Source organism: Acipenser ruthenus, chromosome 3 (genome assembly GCF_902713425.1).
Source record: "Acipenser ruthenus chromosome 3, fAciRut3.2 maternal haplotype, whole genome shotgun sequence".
In the NCBI taxonomy this organism is placed as follows: domain Eukaryota; kingdom Metazoa; phylum Chordata; class Actinopteri; order Acipenseriformes; family Acipenseridae; genus Acipenser; species Acipenser ruthenus.
In genome coordinates this window covers 12,764,500-12,783,748 of record NC_081191.1, presented here as the reverse complement: position 1 = coordinate 12,783,748, position 19,249 = coordinate 12,764,500, and the positions used below count along the sequence as shown (strand labels likewise).

Here is a 19,249-nt window from a genome sequence, read left to right as displayed (position 1 = left end):
ATAGCAGAAAACGTGGAGAACAATAAAGAAAAAAAAAAAAAAATATATATATATATATACTTTATTTGACAGCACTTTAACTTCCATTGAATCTGTACTTGAGTACAAATACCAGAAACCAAGCATCATTGATTTGATGTTTATCCAGGAACGTGCACGCCCTCTTTAATAATCAGAAATATTTACTAACTTGCAGCCACTGTGCACTGCAGACTGGAAGGTATCCACAAACACCAGAACCAACCAGCATGCAAAACAGAAAGAAACAGGTTTGCAATACCCTTACTGTGCCACACATGCGCTCACACACAACACACTTCTAATTGTATTTGTTTTTATTTATTCCTGAAGCAATTAGTTTGGTATCAAAACTACTTCTGGGGCTATGATTAGTTAATTTGGAAGTTAGGTAAACTTGATTTTCTACCGGTGTGGAATACCAAAAGTAGTGAGTGTAGCCTAGTATGAAAAAGCCATTCTAGGAAAAGTGTACCATAATTATTATCATTTCTACTGTGTACAGTATTTTGTGAAGTTTTTTTTTTTGCAGTGATGGTGACCTTTTTTTCTTTTTTTTTTTTATCCATGACCTTGAACAAGTGTGAGATCTTAATCTTATCTTAGTCTTATAGCAAGGTTTAATTGCTGCAGACCATTCTATTGTAGAATAACTACTATTGTATTGTAGAAAGCAGCTGGACAAATTGGATATGTCACACCCCTAAACCTTCCCACAATTCCCACCCATTGACTCCTGTCTGGACCCAAGCTCAGGTTCTCTTTGATCACATGGCAGCGGAACCCTACATCTGTTCTGACTAAGTCAGACCCTGAAACAACGCATTCCATTGCTGACATTCTCAGTGTGAGTTACTGTACCTGGGCTCTCTGCAGCCTGCCCTAAAGCACTTCTGCTGTAAATCATTGGAAACAATGGAAACAACTAGTGTAGCACTACATGCTTCTTGCTTAAACATCATCTGCCTGAGCACTCTTTTCATGGTTTCAATAAACCCACTACACATTGATAGGTGATATGGCCCTTTTGATTATTATTTGTTGCTGAATAAAGGTTTAATAGTGTCCTTGTTGTTTTCTTGAGTTTTCTGTTTTTGCTGTGCATAATATTACACCCAGAAAAAAACATGATGATGCAAATTAGTTTAGATATGCCTTAAAGGAAAATTAATAAGCTTTTAGAAGCTTCTTAACGGCCATAAGCACATTGAATTTGTAATGCCCCTTGGATGCAAAACAGAGGTTAACTGCATTAAAATGTATCTGTTTTAGTCTAAAAAAAAACAAGAAAAATGTATTTAAGGAAACCTGCTTGAAAAATACCTATCTTTATAGAAAAGACGAAAAGTTTTCTTTGACAGGTTGTCCATATTTAACATTGATATCTCGTCTGTATGCTCGTTTTTCCCCGAATATTAATAATGGCTCGATGCCTCACATCACAAGTGCATAATACAAAGTACAACTGTAGAGATAATGCAGGCTCCCCTAAGGCCCAGGCTGAGCAAATTATGTGTCAATGGGGGGGGGGTCTAAGCCGACAGCACTGGTGCTAATTAGTCTCTTGAGCCTAGCTGGTGGCGGTTTTACATGAGCTAATCAATCGGCCTTAGTCTACTGATGTGTGGCAGAACCTTAGCAGCCAGAATTCTCTTCGACGGGTCACTCACCTGCACAGCGGGAGTCCTCATTTTCTTCATCTTTTCCGTTACGTGATGCCATCCACTGGTTCTGAAAAATCGAAAGCAAAAACATATTGAGTTCAAAGACCACGCAGGGTTGAAAGAGGATGTAATAAAAGTAGCACTGGTCAAATAAATTTGTAACTTTTTTTTACATTATGGAACTGCTCTCAAGACCAGTTGTTTTAAATAACAAGATTGCTTTTTTTATCCACTTCATCTTATTTATCATATTCGTTTGCGTTAAAGCACGTTCATTTGGAGTAGAAGAGTGCTTTTATTTATTCGTAAATTATTTTCTTGTCATAACAATTATGACAGTAATTGGCAGTTTAACGGGGGGGGGGTCTGTGCTGACTATCTGGCGCATGCGTGGTACTGCAGGAAGGGGGCAGCAGCCTCGTAGATCCGCTTGTCAGTCATGGCAGTGACATAGAGAGGTGAGGAAGAGGGTGTGTTGGCTTTCCCTCTCTCTGAGTGGCTGAGAGGCGGGCCTTGGGGGATTGCTCGGCCCGTAAGTACTGCTCTTGGTTATGCATTTGGGTGGCCGTGATTGGGAATACACAGAGACACTGGCTGAGAAGGCTAGTGTAAACATAGACCAGGCAGGAACGCCAGTGATTGGAGCGAGCAACAAATAGGCAAGCACGGCTGAGGAAGACAGTCAGCCTAGAGAATGAAAATAATATAGAAAATAAATTGTTACGTATCCGAGGGAATGTGTCTGAGTAGAAGGGGAACCTTAGCCACCTCAGAGTATAGTGCATAACAGCGTAGGACGGAGACCCGAGCTGACCGGATTAGCGGCAGTGGGGGTACTGCGTAAGCAGCACCTTTATTTTGTATTTTTATTACTGTGTTTTATTTTCCCTTTTCTTTCGCCTTTTGTTATTTATTATTTCAGAGCAGCTGAACTGTTTACCAGTATTGGTATTTCTGTGGTCCTGTTTACCGTTGCCGGTACTCAGGCCACCGACAACAGTGCCCTCTGCGGGCTAAAAGAATCTAAAATAATAAAATTGGGCACCAGTGTGGTGTTTTCAGATAAAACGTCTGTCTCCCGTGTGTGTCAGTGAATTGCCCACCACCCTTCCACAGGTAGGTTTTGCCAAAAATACTCGCTCAGCATAGAGGTTGATATCAGTTTCTTTACACCGAGAACTACACAGAAGTCACATCCAGGTGGGCATCCCTGAATAGTGCTATCCGCGAACTGCGAACCGGTGGACCAGTACCGAGGTCACCGACCCACTCCATTCCCAACCCTGTACCATACTGAACTGGGACTGAGGTTACCACACCAGTACTGTATTGACCCAGTACTAAAGTCACTGAACCAGTACCGAACCGACCCGATACTGTCCCGGTTCCAACAGAGCTGTTAGTTCATTCTAACAAGCAGACTTCCCTCAGTCTTGTGTGAGTACTGACTGAGTGGCTTTGCCAGTAGCTTGCACAGGTGTGCATCCCTGTACAGTGCTATCCGCGGTGGACCTCAAAGATGCCTATTTCCACATCCCCATAAAACCAGCACACAGTAACTGCGGTTTGCTTTTCAGGGAACAGGGTACAAGTTCCTGGTCTTGCCATTTGGCCTCTCTCAAGCTCGTGCCTTTTCAAAGTGCATGGAAGCTATCCTGGCCCCATTGAGACTCAAGGCATCAGAGTACTCAATTATTTAGACGACTGGCTCATTTGTGCCCAGTCTCCAGCACAGGCAGAGGCTCACACGGAACTGGTCACCGACCACCTTCAACGATTGGGCCTTATGGTGAACCATGTGAAGAGCCAGATCCCTCCTTCTCAGACAGCCTTCTTACATCAACTACCAGGGTGGCCTCAGGTCGCCCAGTCTCCATCGTTTGGCCTGCAAGCTTTTGCTCTGGGCACATGAGACCCTCATCTCACTGCGGGCAGTACATTTGCCCGGGGTGGTGAGCCTCATTTGGGAGAGGTTCAGGAGAGCAGAGATCTCTTGCCTCGCAGGAATCAACACACTGTCCCCTCTGGCTCTCCATAATAGGAGGCAGGGACTCACTGGCGGTAGATGCCTTGGCACACCACTGGCCAAGCCAACTGTTATATGCCTTCCCACCGCTTCCTTGCTCCCGCTGTGTCTGGAGAAAATCAGGCAGGACCAGGTCAAGGTTTTTCTAGTAGCCCCTTATTAGCCGTGGAGACTGCACCAGCACCATGACCTGCTCTGTCAGGCATGGGGGAGCTTATGGCATACCGACCCATCAAGCCTGTATCTCTGGGTCTGGCCCCTAAATGGCTGAGCCGTCCTGGGTCTGTCCAATAGGGTTATTGACACCTTACAAAATGAAAGAGCATCATCCACATGTTTCCAGTACAGGTGCAAGTGGAGCGTATTTCAGACGTGGTGCCTGCCTCATCGGTTCAACCCCACGATTTGTCCCATGGCAGTAATACTAAAATTTATGCAGGACCTGTTTGATGAGGGGAAATCCCCCTCCACATTAAAGGTCTATCTGGCAGCCATTCGGCTTGCCATGTTAAAAGTGAGCCTTGGCGTACTACGTTGACAGGACGAACAATGTTTTTGTCTGCTTTGGGACGAAGTCCCGTGGTCAAGCCCAGGCTAAGTAGAGGCTGTCCAAATAGATATCAGATACAGTCAGGACTGCCTATGAGCTGGCCAACTTGCCCCCTCCAGAAAGCTCACTGCCCACTCCTCCAGGGGCATGGCAACTTTGTTGTTTTTTTTCCAGGATGCATCTGTCAAGGATATTTGGAATGCAGTGGCGTGGGCTACTCTCCATACCTTTACTAGGTTCTAGTTTGTGGATCCTCAAAACCCTGGTTTTGGAACTAGAGGGTTAAGGGCGGCTGCTCAGTCGACCCTTACAACACAGACATAGAGGTGAATTTCTACCTCAGTTTGTTAGGCCTAGCTAATTGTTACTTGGGTAACACACAAGGCAGCTTTGGCAGCAATGGTGCAGCAATCTTGCCCTTGCGATGGCTTGGGTATACTGACCCATTTGCTAATGGTTACATTTTGTACTTGAAAGGCGATGTTAGGTTATTATGAAATAGAAATGTAACCATTAACCTTCAAGGTCATTGCGTCCATGATTGCAGCAGACTTGAAGGAAAAATGGTGTTGAGGTCAGTGACTGCAGTGTTTTTATGTCCTCGGGGGGCGGGCTGTGACTGCTCGTCGAGCAGCTTTGATATATTTTATTCAGGTTTTGGGTCTTTAAGAGGTAAATACCTATTCAGTAATGGTTACGTTTCTATTTCAGGGAACCAGGGTTATGATAATAACCTGACATTGTCATCTATATTTCTATACATACAGCTATGGCCAAATGTTTTGCATCGCCCTATAGAGTTAACTTATTTTGCTTCATAAAGTCGAATGAAACCTGATGTTACTGGAACATATTGAATTACATACAGCTTTGTAGTTTTACATATACTTAACGAAAAACTGACAAATTGAAAAATGGGACATTTCAAAATCTAACATGAAATACTGTACTACTATTATGGCTTCCGGTACACTTTTGCGATATACTTATGTAGTTTCTTTGATAACATGATGTTAAATAAAAAATCAAAATTATATTCATATAGTTTAAAAAAAAAAAAAAATTCTATCTCATTCCTAAAATTCTAGGTGATGCAAAACTTGTGGCCATAACTTTACATACAGACAGACATACTGCTGAATAATGACTAGCCCTATTGTGATTACTAGGGGCATGTTGAGCCTCTACCAGATCTATAACTCTCTATATGACACCCATCTAAGCGTGGAGACTGCAAGATGTCAGGAGATTCTTCTGCCAAAGCCATTTTGTAGATCTTGGCTGGAGATGCTGGTAAACACATTAAGGTTTTTAAAGGTTGAAGTTGAATTAATACAGTTTGTTAACACATGTTTTATTTCATTGCAGATCCCTACTGTCAACAGTACATAGGAGCAACTGAAGAAGCAAGGCAATAAAGAATGAAAAACACCTTTTTTTGGTTTATAGATTATTTCAGTTGACAAGACTTCCCTCGTTCCCTACTGTGTGTCTATACCCGTGTCTTATGATGTTGACAGTCAGATTCCAGTGTGCATGGAACACCTTCTGGTTTTAATTGGTTGGTTGTGTAGTTTGTTTACTGTTACATGTAATTGAAAACGATTTCTTACAGCGTACAGTAACAGTTATTTAATTGTTTTGTTAATGGCTCTTTTCATAAGCAGGCTTGTTAGTGTATTTGAATGTCACCAGTAATTATTTTACATGAAACCAGCCCACTGTGACAAAAAGGCATTACATTATTCTTTATGCCATTTTCTTTTTTAAAGGACCAGAAACTGGCCAAGTCAGGAATAATAAGTGTTTCTGACAGTGCTGTGGAATATGATCAAGGTAATAATAATTTAGTTTATTCTTCAAACAGCAAAGGAAAGTATTTTTTGGACAGCTCTATACTATAGTTAAGACTAAATCAGTTTGAGGTTTTTGCAACCGCGAAAATGTATACTTAAAATGTATTGGGACATACAGTATAGGCTATTATTGTTAACGTTTTGTTTTTCATACATACTTATATATAACATGCATATTATATACTGTTGGTAAACATGTAACCATATTTATTACACAAATATTGATATCTAATTATACGTTAAAGCAGAGTTGAATACATTTTAATAAAATGTTGACAGTAGGAGATCATATTTCCCTGATTCATTCAATTTCCAACTTACTGGAAACCCTAAGGGAATACTTTCCTCATCGCCAAGAAAAGAAGCCCCCGCTGTGCATGGTGAAGATACAGAAAATACACTCTCATATGTGAAGGAATTTCAACCCAATAGTGTGGGGGGGGGGGGGGGGTCTTAACCTGAAATGGTATATTTGAAAATATTTTCTGGATTATGTATTTTCCTGTGCATAACAAACAAATACAAGCCTGTTAACATATTATGTTATTTACACGTTATGTATGAAAGCATATTAGACAACCAAATGTAAAGTGCCGTAATGTTTAGGTGAGACAAGTGGCAATCTAGCTCTTCACAATCCCATTTTCAGTCATTGGCAAGTGTGCATCATTAACCACTACGAAATCAGTGTTTTTAAAAAATAAAATGAAGAATTCTGGCAACACTTTCCAACAGTTCATAGCAGAATTATTATAAACTAATGATCACTTCATTGGAACTTCAGTAGTAATTACTATTAACATTTAAGGTTGCATACTAGTACTGGAGTATCTAAAGCCATTGAATTTTCCAAGAAGATTTTTTATGGAGAAAAAATATTTTAAGAAAATAACTACTAAGATGTGTAGGAATGAAAACAAAAGTTAAATTGTAGGAAGCCTTGCCCCATTGTTTGAAATATTAACAGGAGAAGAGAAGGACATGTGCTTCTGAAACTGTAGTAAGGGAATAGTACCTGCCAGATGGGCCAATAGCAAATTGTATTTCTGAACCATGAATAAAGCAGAGCATTATAACATATTAAATATAAATTAGAAAGCAAAATAATACAGCCTAATTGTCTCTTTCACCAAAGGAATTTTAAATGAAGGAAAAACATTTAAAAAAAGGAAATAATGTAGTATCAACACTATGATAGTTCTAATGATACATCACGTAAACTATAGCTAAAGATCGTTTTAATTCAGTTCAAGACTTTTACATAGGAAAAATAATCATACAAAAAACCCTCATGTGATTGCTGAGATTCTTATACTCAACACGTCATGGAATGTGTAGTCAGTAATATGTTATTCTTGTATTCCTATGTTCATCTGTGAATATTTTATCATTTTGTAACTTTTGTTATATACTGTTTAGGCTGTATATAGTGGGGTAAAATAAAAAATAAAAAAAGCATTTATTCCCTGTAAAACTATGTAATAGTGATGCTTAAATGTGTTGCATTTTGGGTCATGAATATCTCAGCTCTGAAAAATGAGAAGAGAAACCGTATCTGTTTTTTATGGCCTTGTAAATACCTTTGAGGCATACACTTACGCACTGGGGAATGCTAGTTTCTTAAATATGCGTCCCTGCTGTGTTCAATACAGAACCTGCATTAAGCTTCACTTACAATTTGTATGATGCACTGAAATGCATACTTTCAGCAAGTGGTTTGGAGCATTAAAAACAGTGTCGATGCAGTGCAAGGGCCATACACTTAGACTCCCTAGAATGTAGTACAATAGAATAAATGTTGCATTATTTGTTACAACCTAAATGTAATGTAATTATGGAAGATGTAATGTCCTTCTGTAACTGATGTTTCTTGTTACATTAAAATAAAGTTTGATCAATGCCTCAGATCATTTTTTAAATGGTATTCTTTCTTTATGCCATACCATAATGTAAAATGGTATTCTCTTGTGTGTATGTGTTTATTGTACTTTTGTTAAAAGGCACAATTATTTGTGACTATTTAAAAAAAAAAAAAAGATTAAGACTATTTTTTTAAAGTGTTTATATCCCTGTATAAAATAGCTGAAAGAAGGATTCATGAACAGCAAACTTGATTTTATTTATCAAAATGGACTTCAAATAAGCAGTTCTTATCAAAACATTTCTTAAAGCAGTGCTGATTTTTAAAAAAAATTTTCCTGAAGGATGTACAAGAAAATGGTAATTGAAACAGTTTTTTTATATATATATATGAAATTTTGTGTTTCATTGAAATGAAAAAAGAAAAAAAAGATCCTCCACATCATTTGACATTTTGCCCTTTAGAATCAGTAATGTTAAAATGTTTTTTTTTATTGATAGACAGACAGGAAGGCTCACTACACCACAGGACTTTGCATAGACAGTTTATTATATTGTCCTTTCCAGATCCTCTCACTTCACTCTACTGGGACCTCTTCCATTCGGGTGGGGCTACTACAGCAAAAGGCTCCCCTGTACCCAATGTCCAGTCATGCACTGTTAGTTCTGGATCTCACTCAGCAGCCAGCTGTGAGCCTGCCAGTTAAGAATCTGTTTGAATTTCACACTTCTCCTTATCTTCCATTAGTCAATTTCCAGAGAGAGTTGCCCCCCTACCTCTCCCCATTCCTCATATATGACTGCAATCAAAATGGTAAATATGCCCCTATTTCCAGGCTTAGTTTCGGATCCCAGCCTGGCAACTTGTAATGCATAAGGCTGGCATTGTAGTAAACTGCTTGTGGCGTACAAAGATACTGCAAGACCTTCATAAACCAACAGACACTGGCTGTCTCCACAAATGTAATGTTTTTTGTCATTGAAAAGTTGATTTCATGTGTGTGCCCATTGAGTTACAATGGGTTTGTTGGCACCAATTTATATGTAGGGTATATTGAAAACTGAAGTTGTTTTTTTTTTTTTTTTTTACTGTATAAGGGCTGACTCCTGTTGTAACAGTTGAGCTAGTCTTATTACGACAATTAACATAGTTCCATCTTTCCCTCTTTATTGTGAAACATAATTTATTTCCTGGCTGGCTCAAACTATCCAATTTTTACTTAGAAATGTGTAATATTGAGTGAGTCAGATATTTAGTTGAAACTGTCTTTAGCTTTAACGTCCTTGTTCCTTGTTAATAGATATTGATTAAAGCTCCTTCTGGTGCCCAGCTACAGTTAATCCAGCTTCAGTGAATTTATTTCTATTGCTGATATAAAATAAATAACAAATAGCTGTGCTTTAGAATGGTTCTGTCTCTGTTCACTCCTGTGTGCTCCAGTAACAACATAGTGAACATTATAATAATGAGAGTGCATGAAGTCCCAGCTCTATTTTACTGATTTTTGTAATTGCTTGATATAGTTTCATTAATTGAAGAATAACACATGATATTGCATTCTACCACTGCTAGTTCTGGTTGATGTCTCTAATTAAAAAAATGTGTAAGTAAAATAGCTGACCTCATCCCACAATGTAACTACCCAAGACACATTCGAAAGATTAAACTTGGCTGTATGTGACTTAAAAACATGCTAATGCTTTTCAATTTGTTTATATTGGCAATAATCAAAAATGGTCTTTTGTTAGCTTGCCATAAACAATATAACAAGAATATCTCGTCATATCACATTTTGTTTTTAGTGTCTGTTAGCCCTTCTTATAAAGAATACTGCCAATGTTATTTTTTATTAAATATGAAGTGGAAACTTTTTGCCATTCATTTTCATTAGGCTTCCAAGTCGATATCTCCTGTGATGTGAAGGACACTGCCCACTTTTGATATGCACAGACAGCATAGCATAGCATAGCATCGTGTCTCTGACTGACAGATTCAGTTTGAGTCAAACTCAGCAGCAGTCAACTGACATTTTTATTAAAAACCTGGCCTTAAAAAGGAAAGACTGAAGCACTTGCCATAAAATAACTATACCTAGATGTATCTAGTGAACTTGGAGACATTAGTCTCCCTTACTAGTATAACATTCTTGAATTGTATCCACTCAGAATAATTCTATTTTCTCACACACTCGATGTAAACTGTAGTTATTGAGTGGTATACACCAGAATTGACTGTCCCTTTATATGTATTCCAAGGGGATGCATCCTGCTACTATACATTATTTTCACTTATGGGCTACATCAACGTTTTTACAAACTTAAATTTTGATGAGGAAAATAGAAAAATAACAATTTTGAAGTTACAAAACTAGTAACAAACAACTGCTTGCTAGCCTAGAAGTGTAGTAGCATTAGCCTTTTCATTTTTCATTCAAAGTGGTGTAAATTGCATGTTGGTATAAAGGCTTTGATAAATATCGCCCAATGTGTCATTAAACATAAGCATGTAACAATCACATTCTTAAATACATACATACGCCAGCATTTAATGGCCAGCGTTGCTTATCCTCCAAGCACTTTGCATTTTTACACAGATAAGTTACACCGTATACCACAAACAGAGAAAAATGAAGATATATTTCTCGGTTTTATTTTTAGAGTACTAAATGTACTTAAACATAATACATGTTTTCCATATGGCCTACCGCAAGTCCCACTCACACAAACCAACAACATGATAAGAAAGGCTTTCTTCATGTTTTAAGAAATGTTTGTGACGTCACCCTTTGATCTTTTGATTGATTCATTCTTCGAATCTTCAAACTAAAAGTGTCTGTGTGGCTGTGAGGAGAAGGGGAGTGCGGGGCAGATATTTTGTTGATGAACGAATCCACAGTTTGTGATATGAATCCACAGAAAACTGTTGATTTGTCAATTAAACCACTCGGAACAATTCAACAGAAAAGCAAATAGCATTTTATTACAAGGTTTGGAGACCCCCGATTTACAGTATAAACACAGTTCTGGGTTCCTAACACAGTCTTTGGTGGACAAAGCACTCTCAGTAACAAAGGATTGGTTTATACAGGATGGTACCTGTATGTTTATTTGTTCCATGGTGTCCCTTTTCCAGTGGGAACACGGCTTCTTTTAACAAACAGCACAAAACAAAAATAAATCCTATCTCCAGTTTTGGTGTGCTAACTAAATTTAATAGGATCCCGGGATTCCGAGTGGCGCATCCAGTAAAGGCGCTCTGTGTGGTGCAGGATGCGCCCTATAGCCTGGAGATCGCAGGTTGGAATTCAGGCTATGTCATTGCAGACCGTGACCGAGGGTTCCTAGGGGGAGGCTCACAATTGTCCGAAAGCCGCCCGGGTAGGGAGGGCTTAGGTCGGCAGGGCAATCCACGGTTCACCGCACAGCAGCGACAGCTGTGGCTGATAAGGCGCCTGCAGATCTGCAGTGGAGCCATTCAGATCTGTATTGTCCTCCGGCACTATAGGTCGGGTGGCACCAATCAGAAGCTTGGCTTGCCATGCGAGTGGGACCCGGTTGCAACATTGTTGTCACAAATCAGGGGATGAGATGTTGCAACCATCAGGGGATCGAGAGTGGGAAACTGTCTGCTTGGGATTGGTGGCTGGTGCACCAGGGGGCGTGCCCTGGACGTGGGGATAAGTAGCTGCTGCTGAGACGAACAGGCTGCTGCTGGAATAAGATGAACAGAGAGATTTAAACTTAGCTTTTACAAGCTTAAAGTCCACTTACATTTTGCCTAAGTACTTCTCAAAAAACGATCTGATATGATATTCCCACAATGTAAGAGACAAACATTTTAACTGTTTGAACTAAGCATAACAAAAGAGCAAAAACCAAATGCAATTACCAAATTAACCAATCAATTAAATCTCATTCTCAAACAAGTATCAATTAGGAAGAAAAGTTTTAAGTGGCACGAACAACTCAGTGTTGAATCGGTAAAAACAAAATCCACATTTTCTCGTACCTAACGGCGCTGTCTTGTGCATTCTTTTTTACGGATTCATCACTTATCGCTGTTTATCCATTACTTACATGCTTCTATAGCAGAAATACAATATGTCAAGTTTTTAGAAATACCTAACTCATCCAGCCAGAGCTAACATGCATAGCTACTTTTGTTAACTAATAGTTTCTGTAGTTGTGTGTGCCTTGCCTCGGATAACACAGAGACAGGCCCCAGAAATATAAATAAAACATTGCATCTTTATTTCAGTAATAACCCATGAAACATTAACAGAATTAATTTACTTTTAATCCTGCTGTGTAGTTAACAGTAGGAACGATGTCATCATAAAATGTGGTAAACACAGGTTATGGCATTCCAAGCCCTGACTCAGATGTGTTGAGTTTGCCAGTTGATATCCACACTAGGGCAGGGAGTCTATTTACAGTACCAGCCTAGGGGTGAAAGTTTGAAAATGGAAATCAACATATTAATTAGCAAGGATGAATTGTGTGTGGCTTTTCTGGGCTCATAAAGATCAATACACTCTCTCTGGCATATAGAACCTGTGTTTCTTTATCCAGCTTTCTGACACATTTATGATTTGGTTACGTTTACATTTCCATGTTTTTCTTCGTAGGAATGATCAGCTGTTTGTAAATATGGTACCAATTACAGAACAAACGGGAAGACGTGTTTAAAGAACCAGAGTGCAGCACTATTGGACTAATAAACTGCTTCAAGTTGCCAAGGGGTTACAGTACATATTTCCATTAGCAACACTCAGCAACAAGAAAGGTACCAACTGAGCTTTGCCTCATAGTTTCAACAAGTTAATGTAAGCATAGTTATAAATGAAGGGGATATGGCCTGCTTAATGAAGGTCAACTTAATAATAATGGACCTTTGTCAGTGTGATACTGCAACAAAAATTCATGGGAAATGTACTTAAAGCTGATTATCACAGTGCTATTGATTCACACAAAGAAGCAAACACAGTTTTAAAGTTAACCCTCTGTGAGCCAACTGTGTTCACTGGACTCAGTTTCCAAATATTGCATATCAGTGACTTTCCTATACATTTCTTGAATCATAATTCTTCAACTTTTATGCTACTATTTGGCACTATCATAGTTTGGAATTAAAAGCAGCTGCGCTCCAAACACTGACGTATTACAATGCTGACACAACCTTATTAACAGAACTGGCTGCTGAGGGGTGGCAAGTAATGTTCTTTTGCAAGGGTGGTATTGTTGATTGATGTCTCTAACAGATAACAGAAAACGTCACATCAGCAATATGGACCAATTTCTGCCAGTTATACACTGAATGTATCCAAACATATTTGGTGTCCTGTAATTGTGTTGAAAGTGAAACAATTATTAGTCTCAAACAGAAACACGTGTCCATTGGACACAGTTGGTGGTTGATAAAATGCAAACTGGATTAAGCAATGGCAACCCACAACTACATAATATTGAGCATTTTCAATTTAAAGTATTTTTGTTTAATTATAGGCAATTAAATAATTCATATTTGACATAAAAAAAGCATGTTTCAAGATCGGCTATCTTTCATGAATGTCATATACATTTTTATAATTCAAATGTCTATAGACAGTTGAACCATTCACAACCTTGGAAGAAAACAAAATATATTCAATAGTCTATCAGCCCGCGATATGTAAGAATCGTTTTAATCTAATAGTCAAGTTAGTTATAGCCCGAAGCAAAATCAGAAATATGCATTAATTAAGTCACGATTTCTGTTTGTTTTTTTTTCACTTCTTTTTGGTAGCACTGAAATGATTTCCAATCACAGCATTAGCATTCCACTGTCAATGTATTTCACAGATTAGTGCCAATAGTCAAACCTCGTAGCCTATAGAAAGCAAATGCTCTGAATTCGGTAAGGGGTTGTCTCTATGTATGTACACGTTTACAGAAATGTACACACACTCGTTTTCATCTTTTCTAAAATGGTATGGTATATTGTGCTTCATATATTCTCACATTAAAAGGTGTAAACAGGTTTGTAAACACCTCCTTAAAATCTGTAAATCACTGCAGTATTACCTCAGTATACACATAGCAGTTGAATGTTACACACCTGAACAAAGTACAGCAGTACTCATAACTACTGAAATGTTGCAACATAGGCTTAAAACACAGTGCTTTTCTGTAAGGTGCATTGAAAAATCTTAGTTTTTTTTTTTTTAAATAGTTCAATGTAATAGAAAATGAGATAAAAGGTGCGTTTAGGCTGGCACAAATATTCCGGATGGAGAGGATAAGAGGATGAATTCCGGTCATTTTCTGCTAGTGTAAACGCTACTGAGCATGTTCTGGAATCCGTCAAATGTTGAGTTCGTACTCCGGACTAGAGGACGGATTCCGGTCACTTTTTTTTCAGTTTCCAACTTCAAAAAAGTAAATGTAAGGATTTCTATATTTTTTTTTTAATGAAGCATTGATAATATGTTTGATATATCAATTCACAGTGGTGGCTGCATGTTTTTATGTTATGTAGTTTACATATTTCAATGTGTAGCGACTACTGGCTAAGCCTAATTGTTTGTATTACAGGTTTCATAAATAATGTACGAAGGACGCTTGTGCAACTTCACTGATGAAGTTAGCAGGGTTAATATCTATCTGGAGCGAAGACAGGATCCGAGAACTACATGGGCAGCGCAAAAATCTGTCACTACGGTCGTCACTACAGCAGAGCGTCAGCTTCTTTCCCCACCTCAAAGTACGCATGCTCAGAGTCTGCTCCTGAGAGAAGTGCCCCTTGCTGTTTCAAGCAAGTGTAAACGCACCGCTACGGTAGACACTGCCCTAGAATCTTATCGGAAAGATTCCAGAACGCAAGTGTAAACGCACCTAATGCTAGAGTATAGAGACACAGAACTGTGAAGAATGTGACTACTACTACGACGACTACTACTACTACTACTAATAATAATAATAATAATAATAATAATAATAGTTTTATAGTTCTCACAATTACATATTTATTTGTATTATTATCGAGACATTTCAAGCTGTTATACATGTTTTGAATCATCATCATCACATTAATAATAATAACAATAATATTCTCAGAACAGTGGGGGTTAAGCTAGAAAATCCTCCTGCCTTTCTGAACCATCTGTGCCAGCACTGCTCCCAGCTTACCCTGTGCTCGCCAGCAGCAGTGATAGCGGAGAGACCATCTGTACCTGTCCCACAGGTCCATAGGTAGCATGAATTATTTAAAAAGTAAAACACTTTGAAAAGTAAATGTTTATATATACCAGTCTGCAGCACATGGGTAAAATGTTGTCAAAACGTGTTGGTTTACTTGTAATCGAGGTGGCTGTACTTTTTGTGGATATTCTAAATAAATAAATACTGTACATGTGCTTTTTTCTATCGATAAACATCCCTCGATGTTTCTTTACGAAATATATAGGCCTATAGAAACAAATACCAGCTATTTCTTTCTGTTGTTAGGGTGCAGGTAACAGCTTCTAATGGATATTTTATTGCATGGTTGCTTGGAGGATTTCTGTATTTTTTAGCATGTCATTATATTAGGACAGGCAATAACCCCATCCGGTCACATTTTTTAAAAATATAATATTAAAAAATGGTTGTGTAAACTAGGGTACAAAAAGTTGCTCTGACAAGACTTATATACGCATTATAAACTATAGCACAGAAAACATAGCATGCCACTTATACATTCAGTGACCATATAAAACGTGTACACATACGAGCACTTATTAACTATAATGTTTTTGTTTGTTTGTTCTTTTTTTACTTCACTTTTTGCTAAATTTCCACTGAGCAAATTAAGAAGTGTATGTTTATTTTAATAATGTAGGGATACTCTCGAAATGCTTAAGAACCATACAAATGCGCAATAATAAGGTTGCTCTTCATTACACACGTTGAGTATTTTTGTACCTTTTGAAGTACTTGTGGTAATGAAAACTAAATGTGTGAAAGTGCGTGAATATTGAAGGGAGTTCAATTTCTGTTGAGGACCCTGAACATTACCTTGTATTAGGAATATTGTAAAATATGGATGATCCCTAGAATATGGCATCTGTTTCAAGGCTCCTCCCTCCTTTCCATATGAAGGAGAGACAGTGGAGCGCCTGGAAACCGGTCTGAGCAGAGCTGGGGGATTGATTCAAATGGTCGGACTGAGAGAGCTGCAGGGTATTGTATTTTGTCTGGTCTGTTTAAAAGCTGATTTCTGCTAGAAATTGTCTTTGGAGAAAAGGATACAAGAACAGAGCAAACCAGCGAATGAACAGGAGTTGATCTTGGCAAAGTTTAGCTCAGAGCAGCGAACGAAACGGAAGAGAAAAGGAGTCAAGGAAAGAAATCGGAGAACTGGTTGTTAAAAAAAGAAACAGCAAAGAAAAGTATGGCTTGGCATAATTGCTTTCATAAACTTAGTCGGATGCTATTGCCGACATTATCTTTACTGATGTTAGGACTTTGTGGTGCTCGTGGACAGTACGGGGACCGCGGACTTTCTGTCCCAGAGCATGGATTTTGTCAGCCTATTTCTATACCACTTTGCACGGATATCGCTTACAACCAGACCATCATGCCCAATTTACTGGGGCATACGAACCAGGAAGATGCCGGGCTAGAAGTTCACCAGTTTTACCCGCTCGTAAAAGTTCAGTGTTCCCCAGATCTGAAGTTTTTCCTGTGCTCTATGTATGCACCGGTTTGTACCGTGCTAGAGCAAGCTCTCCCCCCGTGCCGATCCCTTTGCGAGAGAGCGAGACAGGGCTGCGAGGCACTGATGAACAAATTCGGCTTCCAGTGGCCTGATAGCTTGGCGTGTGAATCTTTTCCCGTTCACGGAGCTGGCGAGTTGTGCGTGGGACAGAACAAGTCCGATAAAGGCAGCCCCACTCACAAACCAAACGAATCCGTACCAGATGAAATCATAACCGATAAGCACCCCAGGGACCTCTTCACATGCCCCAAATTTCTGAAGGTCCCCACGTATTTGAACTACCACTTTATGGGGGAGAAAGACTGTGGCGCTCCCTGCGAGCCTTTGATATCCAACGGAATGATGTACTTCAGTCAGGAAGAGCTCAAGTTTTCCAGGATTTGGATTGGGATTTGGTCTGTTTTGTGTTGTGCTTCCACGTTATTTACTGTCCTCACCTACTTGGTTGACATGAAGAGGTTCAGTTACCCCGAGCGCCCCATCATTTTCCTCTCTGGCTGTTACACCATGGTGGCTATAGCCTACATTGCTGGATTTCTCCTGGAGGATAAAGTGGTTTGTAATGACAAGTTTAACGATGACGGTTACAGAACAGTGGCCCAGGGCACCAAGAAAGAAGGCTGTACCATCTTGTTTATGATGCTGTACTTTTTCAGCATGGCAAGTTCTATCTGGTGGGTCATCCTGGCCTTGACTTGGTTCTTGGCAGCAGGGATGAAGTGGGGGCATGAAGCTATTGAAGCCAACTCGCAGTATTTTCACTTAGCAGCATGGGCTGTACCAGCTATCAAGACCATCACTATTTTGGCAGTGGGGCAGGTGGATGGTGACGTCCTCAGCGGGGTGTGCTTTGTGGGGATCAATAATGTGGATGCCCTAAGAGGATTTGTCCTGGCACCCCTCTTTGTCTACCTTTTTATTGGCACCTCGTTTCTGCTGGCAGGCTTTGTTTCACTGTTTCGGATCCGAACAATAATGAAACACGATGGCACCAAGACTGAGAAGCTGGAGAAACTCATGGTTAGGATAGGCATTTTTAGCGTCCTCTACACTGTCCCTGCTACTATCGTCATTGCTTGCTATTTTTATGAACAAGCCTTTCGGGAACAGTGGGAGAAAAGCTGGCTTAGCCAGACCTGCAAGGCCTATGCGATCCATTGCCCGCCCAACAACTATCCACACATGACTCCAGACTTCACAGTCTTCATGATTAAATATCTCATGACCTTGATTGTGGGGATCACCTCAGGGTTTTGGATTTGGTCAGGTAAAACACTAAATTCTTGGAGGAAATTTTACACAAGACTGGCGAATAGCAACCAAGGGGAAACAACAGTGTAAAAACAATTGTATTGTTAAGCCGTTTTCTTGTTTTTTTTTAAACAAACAATATATTTCCTTTTTTTTCTTCTTGGAGATGTGACAGACTGTCGTTTTATACTGTATGTTTTGTTGTAAATAGCATCTGTAAGATTTTTGTAAGTATATATTTCTATTTAAAAAAAAAAAGAACATGAAAACTCACTTTCAATGTGATTTGTAAAAAAAAAAAAAATTTAAACAGATATTGAATACTTTCTACACTATCCGATCAAGTCATATTACTAGTTGTTCCAACTGCTTGGAGCTGATGCGCGCGTACAAAAGCAGGGCATAAGTCAAACTTCAAAGTTGATCATTGTGCCTACCAGCATGACTGTCTCACAGTTTAAAAAAAAAAAAAAAAAAAAAAAAAAAAAAACAGGTCTTAATATGGACCTGGAGGAACCGATTATTATTAGTAGTATTAATAATCTTGCAAAGGACTAGTTCTTCCTGTGGGTCCTAATGCCATCTGATGTAAAATGCTGAAGCATGTTTTAAGTCATTTAAAATAAGTGAAAGGCTGCTTGGAAGAGAGGTCAGTATGTATGTATATGTGCATTTTAAGAAACCATTCACAGGAGTGAGACATTATACTTCAGTATACTTTTGAGATGGGGGTAATTTAATTTACAAATCAACTATATGCTGCACGGTTTATAACTTATCACAAAGCCTTCTGCAACAGAACATTGGATTCACATGCTTAGGGTTCTATCAAATGTACAGGCAAAAAAAAAAAAAAAAAAAAAACAAGCAAGTGCACAGAACACTACCCCCTTCCTTCATAAAGTTGTTTCTTTTGGTAGTTGTGTACAGTTAAAATTATGTTACTGCTCTCGAAAATGACCTTGGCTTTCTACTTGCTTCAAAGTAGATTGTACAGTTACTTGTTTTTATGTTTCCAAACATGAATACATATTAACACTTAAAGAAAATAAATAAATAAACGAAAGCTTTGCATTATTAGAAAAAAAAAAAAGTATTAATATTTTCATTTTAACAGCATGGGTGACCTAAAATACAAGTGTGTTCTTTATATATATTTTTTTAACTAAGTCAAATTTCTTGAGACAATCTTGAACCGTTAAACCATTCAATTTGTTTAAATAAAAATATAGTATATTTAGACAGATTCATCTTTCAAAAACCCACAGTGCAATATTAAGACATGTT

At 38.7% G+C, this 19,249-nt stretch overlaps 2 protein-coding genes across 3 annotated transcripts in view; both read left to right on the top strand.

Annotated features, from left to right (window-relative positions):
- The window catches only part of LOC117435835 (cyclin-dependent kinase 14), a 198,424-nt gene extending 190,405 nt beyond the window's left edge, over positions 1–8,019 (top strand). For both annotated transcript variants that reach the window (XM_034059293.3, XM_034920855.2), the window contains one exon: positions 5,627–8,019. The gene's annotated coding sequence lies outside the window, so the exon portion shown is untranslated. The remainder of the gene's footprint in view (positions 1–5,626) is intronic.
- Positions 8,020–16,098: 8,079 nt separating this feature from the next.
- Positions 16,099–18,829, top strand: LOC117394842 (frizzled-1-like). Its single transcript, XM_033993481.3, has one exon. The coding sequence runs from the start codon at positions 16,385–16,387 to the stop codon at positions 18,050–18,052; it is 1,668 nt and encodes a 555-aa protein (XP_033849372.1). The 5' UTR covers positions 16,099–16,384; the 3' UTR covers positions 18,053–18,829.
- Positions 18,830–19,249: the final 420 nt, after the last annotated feature.

What these genes read in the sequence shown, in the direction of transcription:
- LOC117394842 (XM_033993481.3), top strand. Translation starts at nt 16,385, where the DNA reads ATGGCTTGGCATAATTGCTTTCATAAACTTAGTCGGATGCTATTGCCG.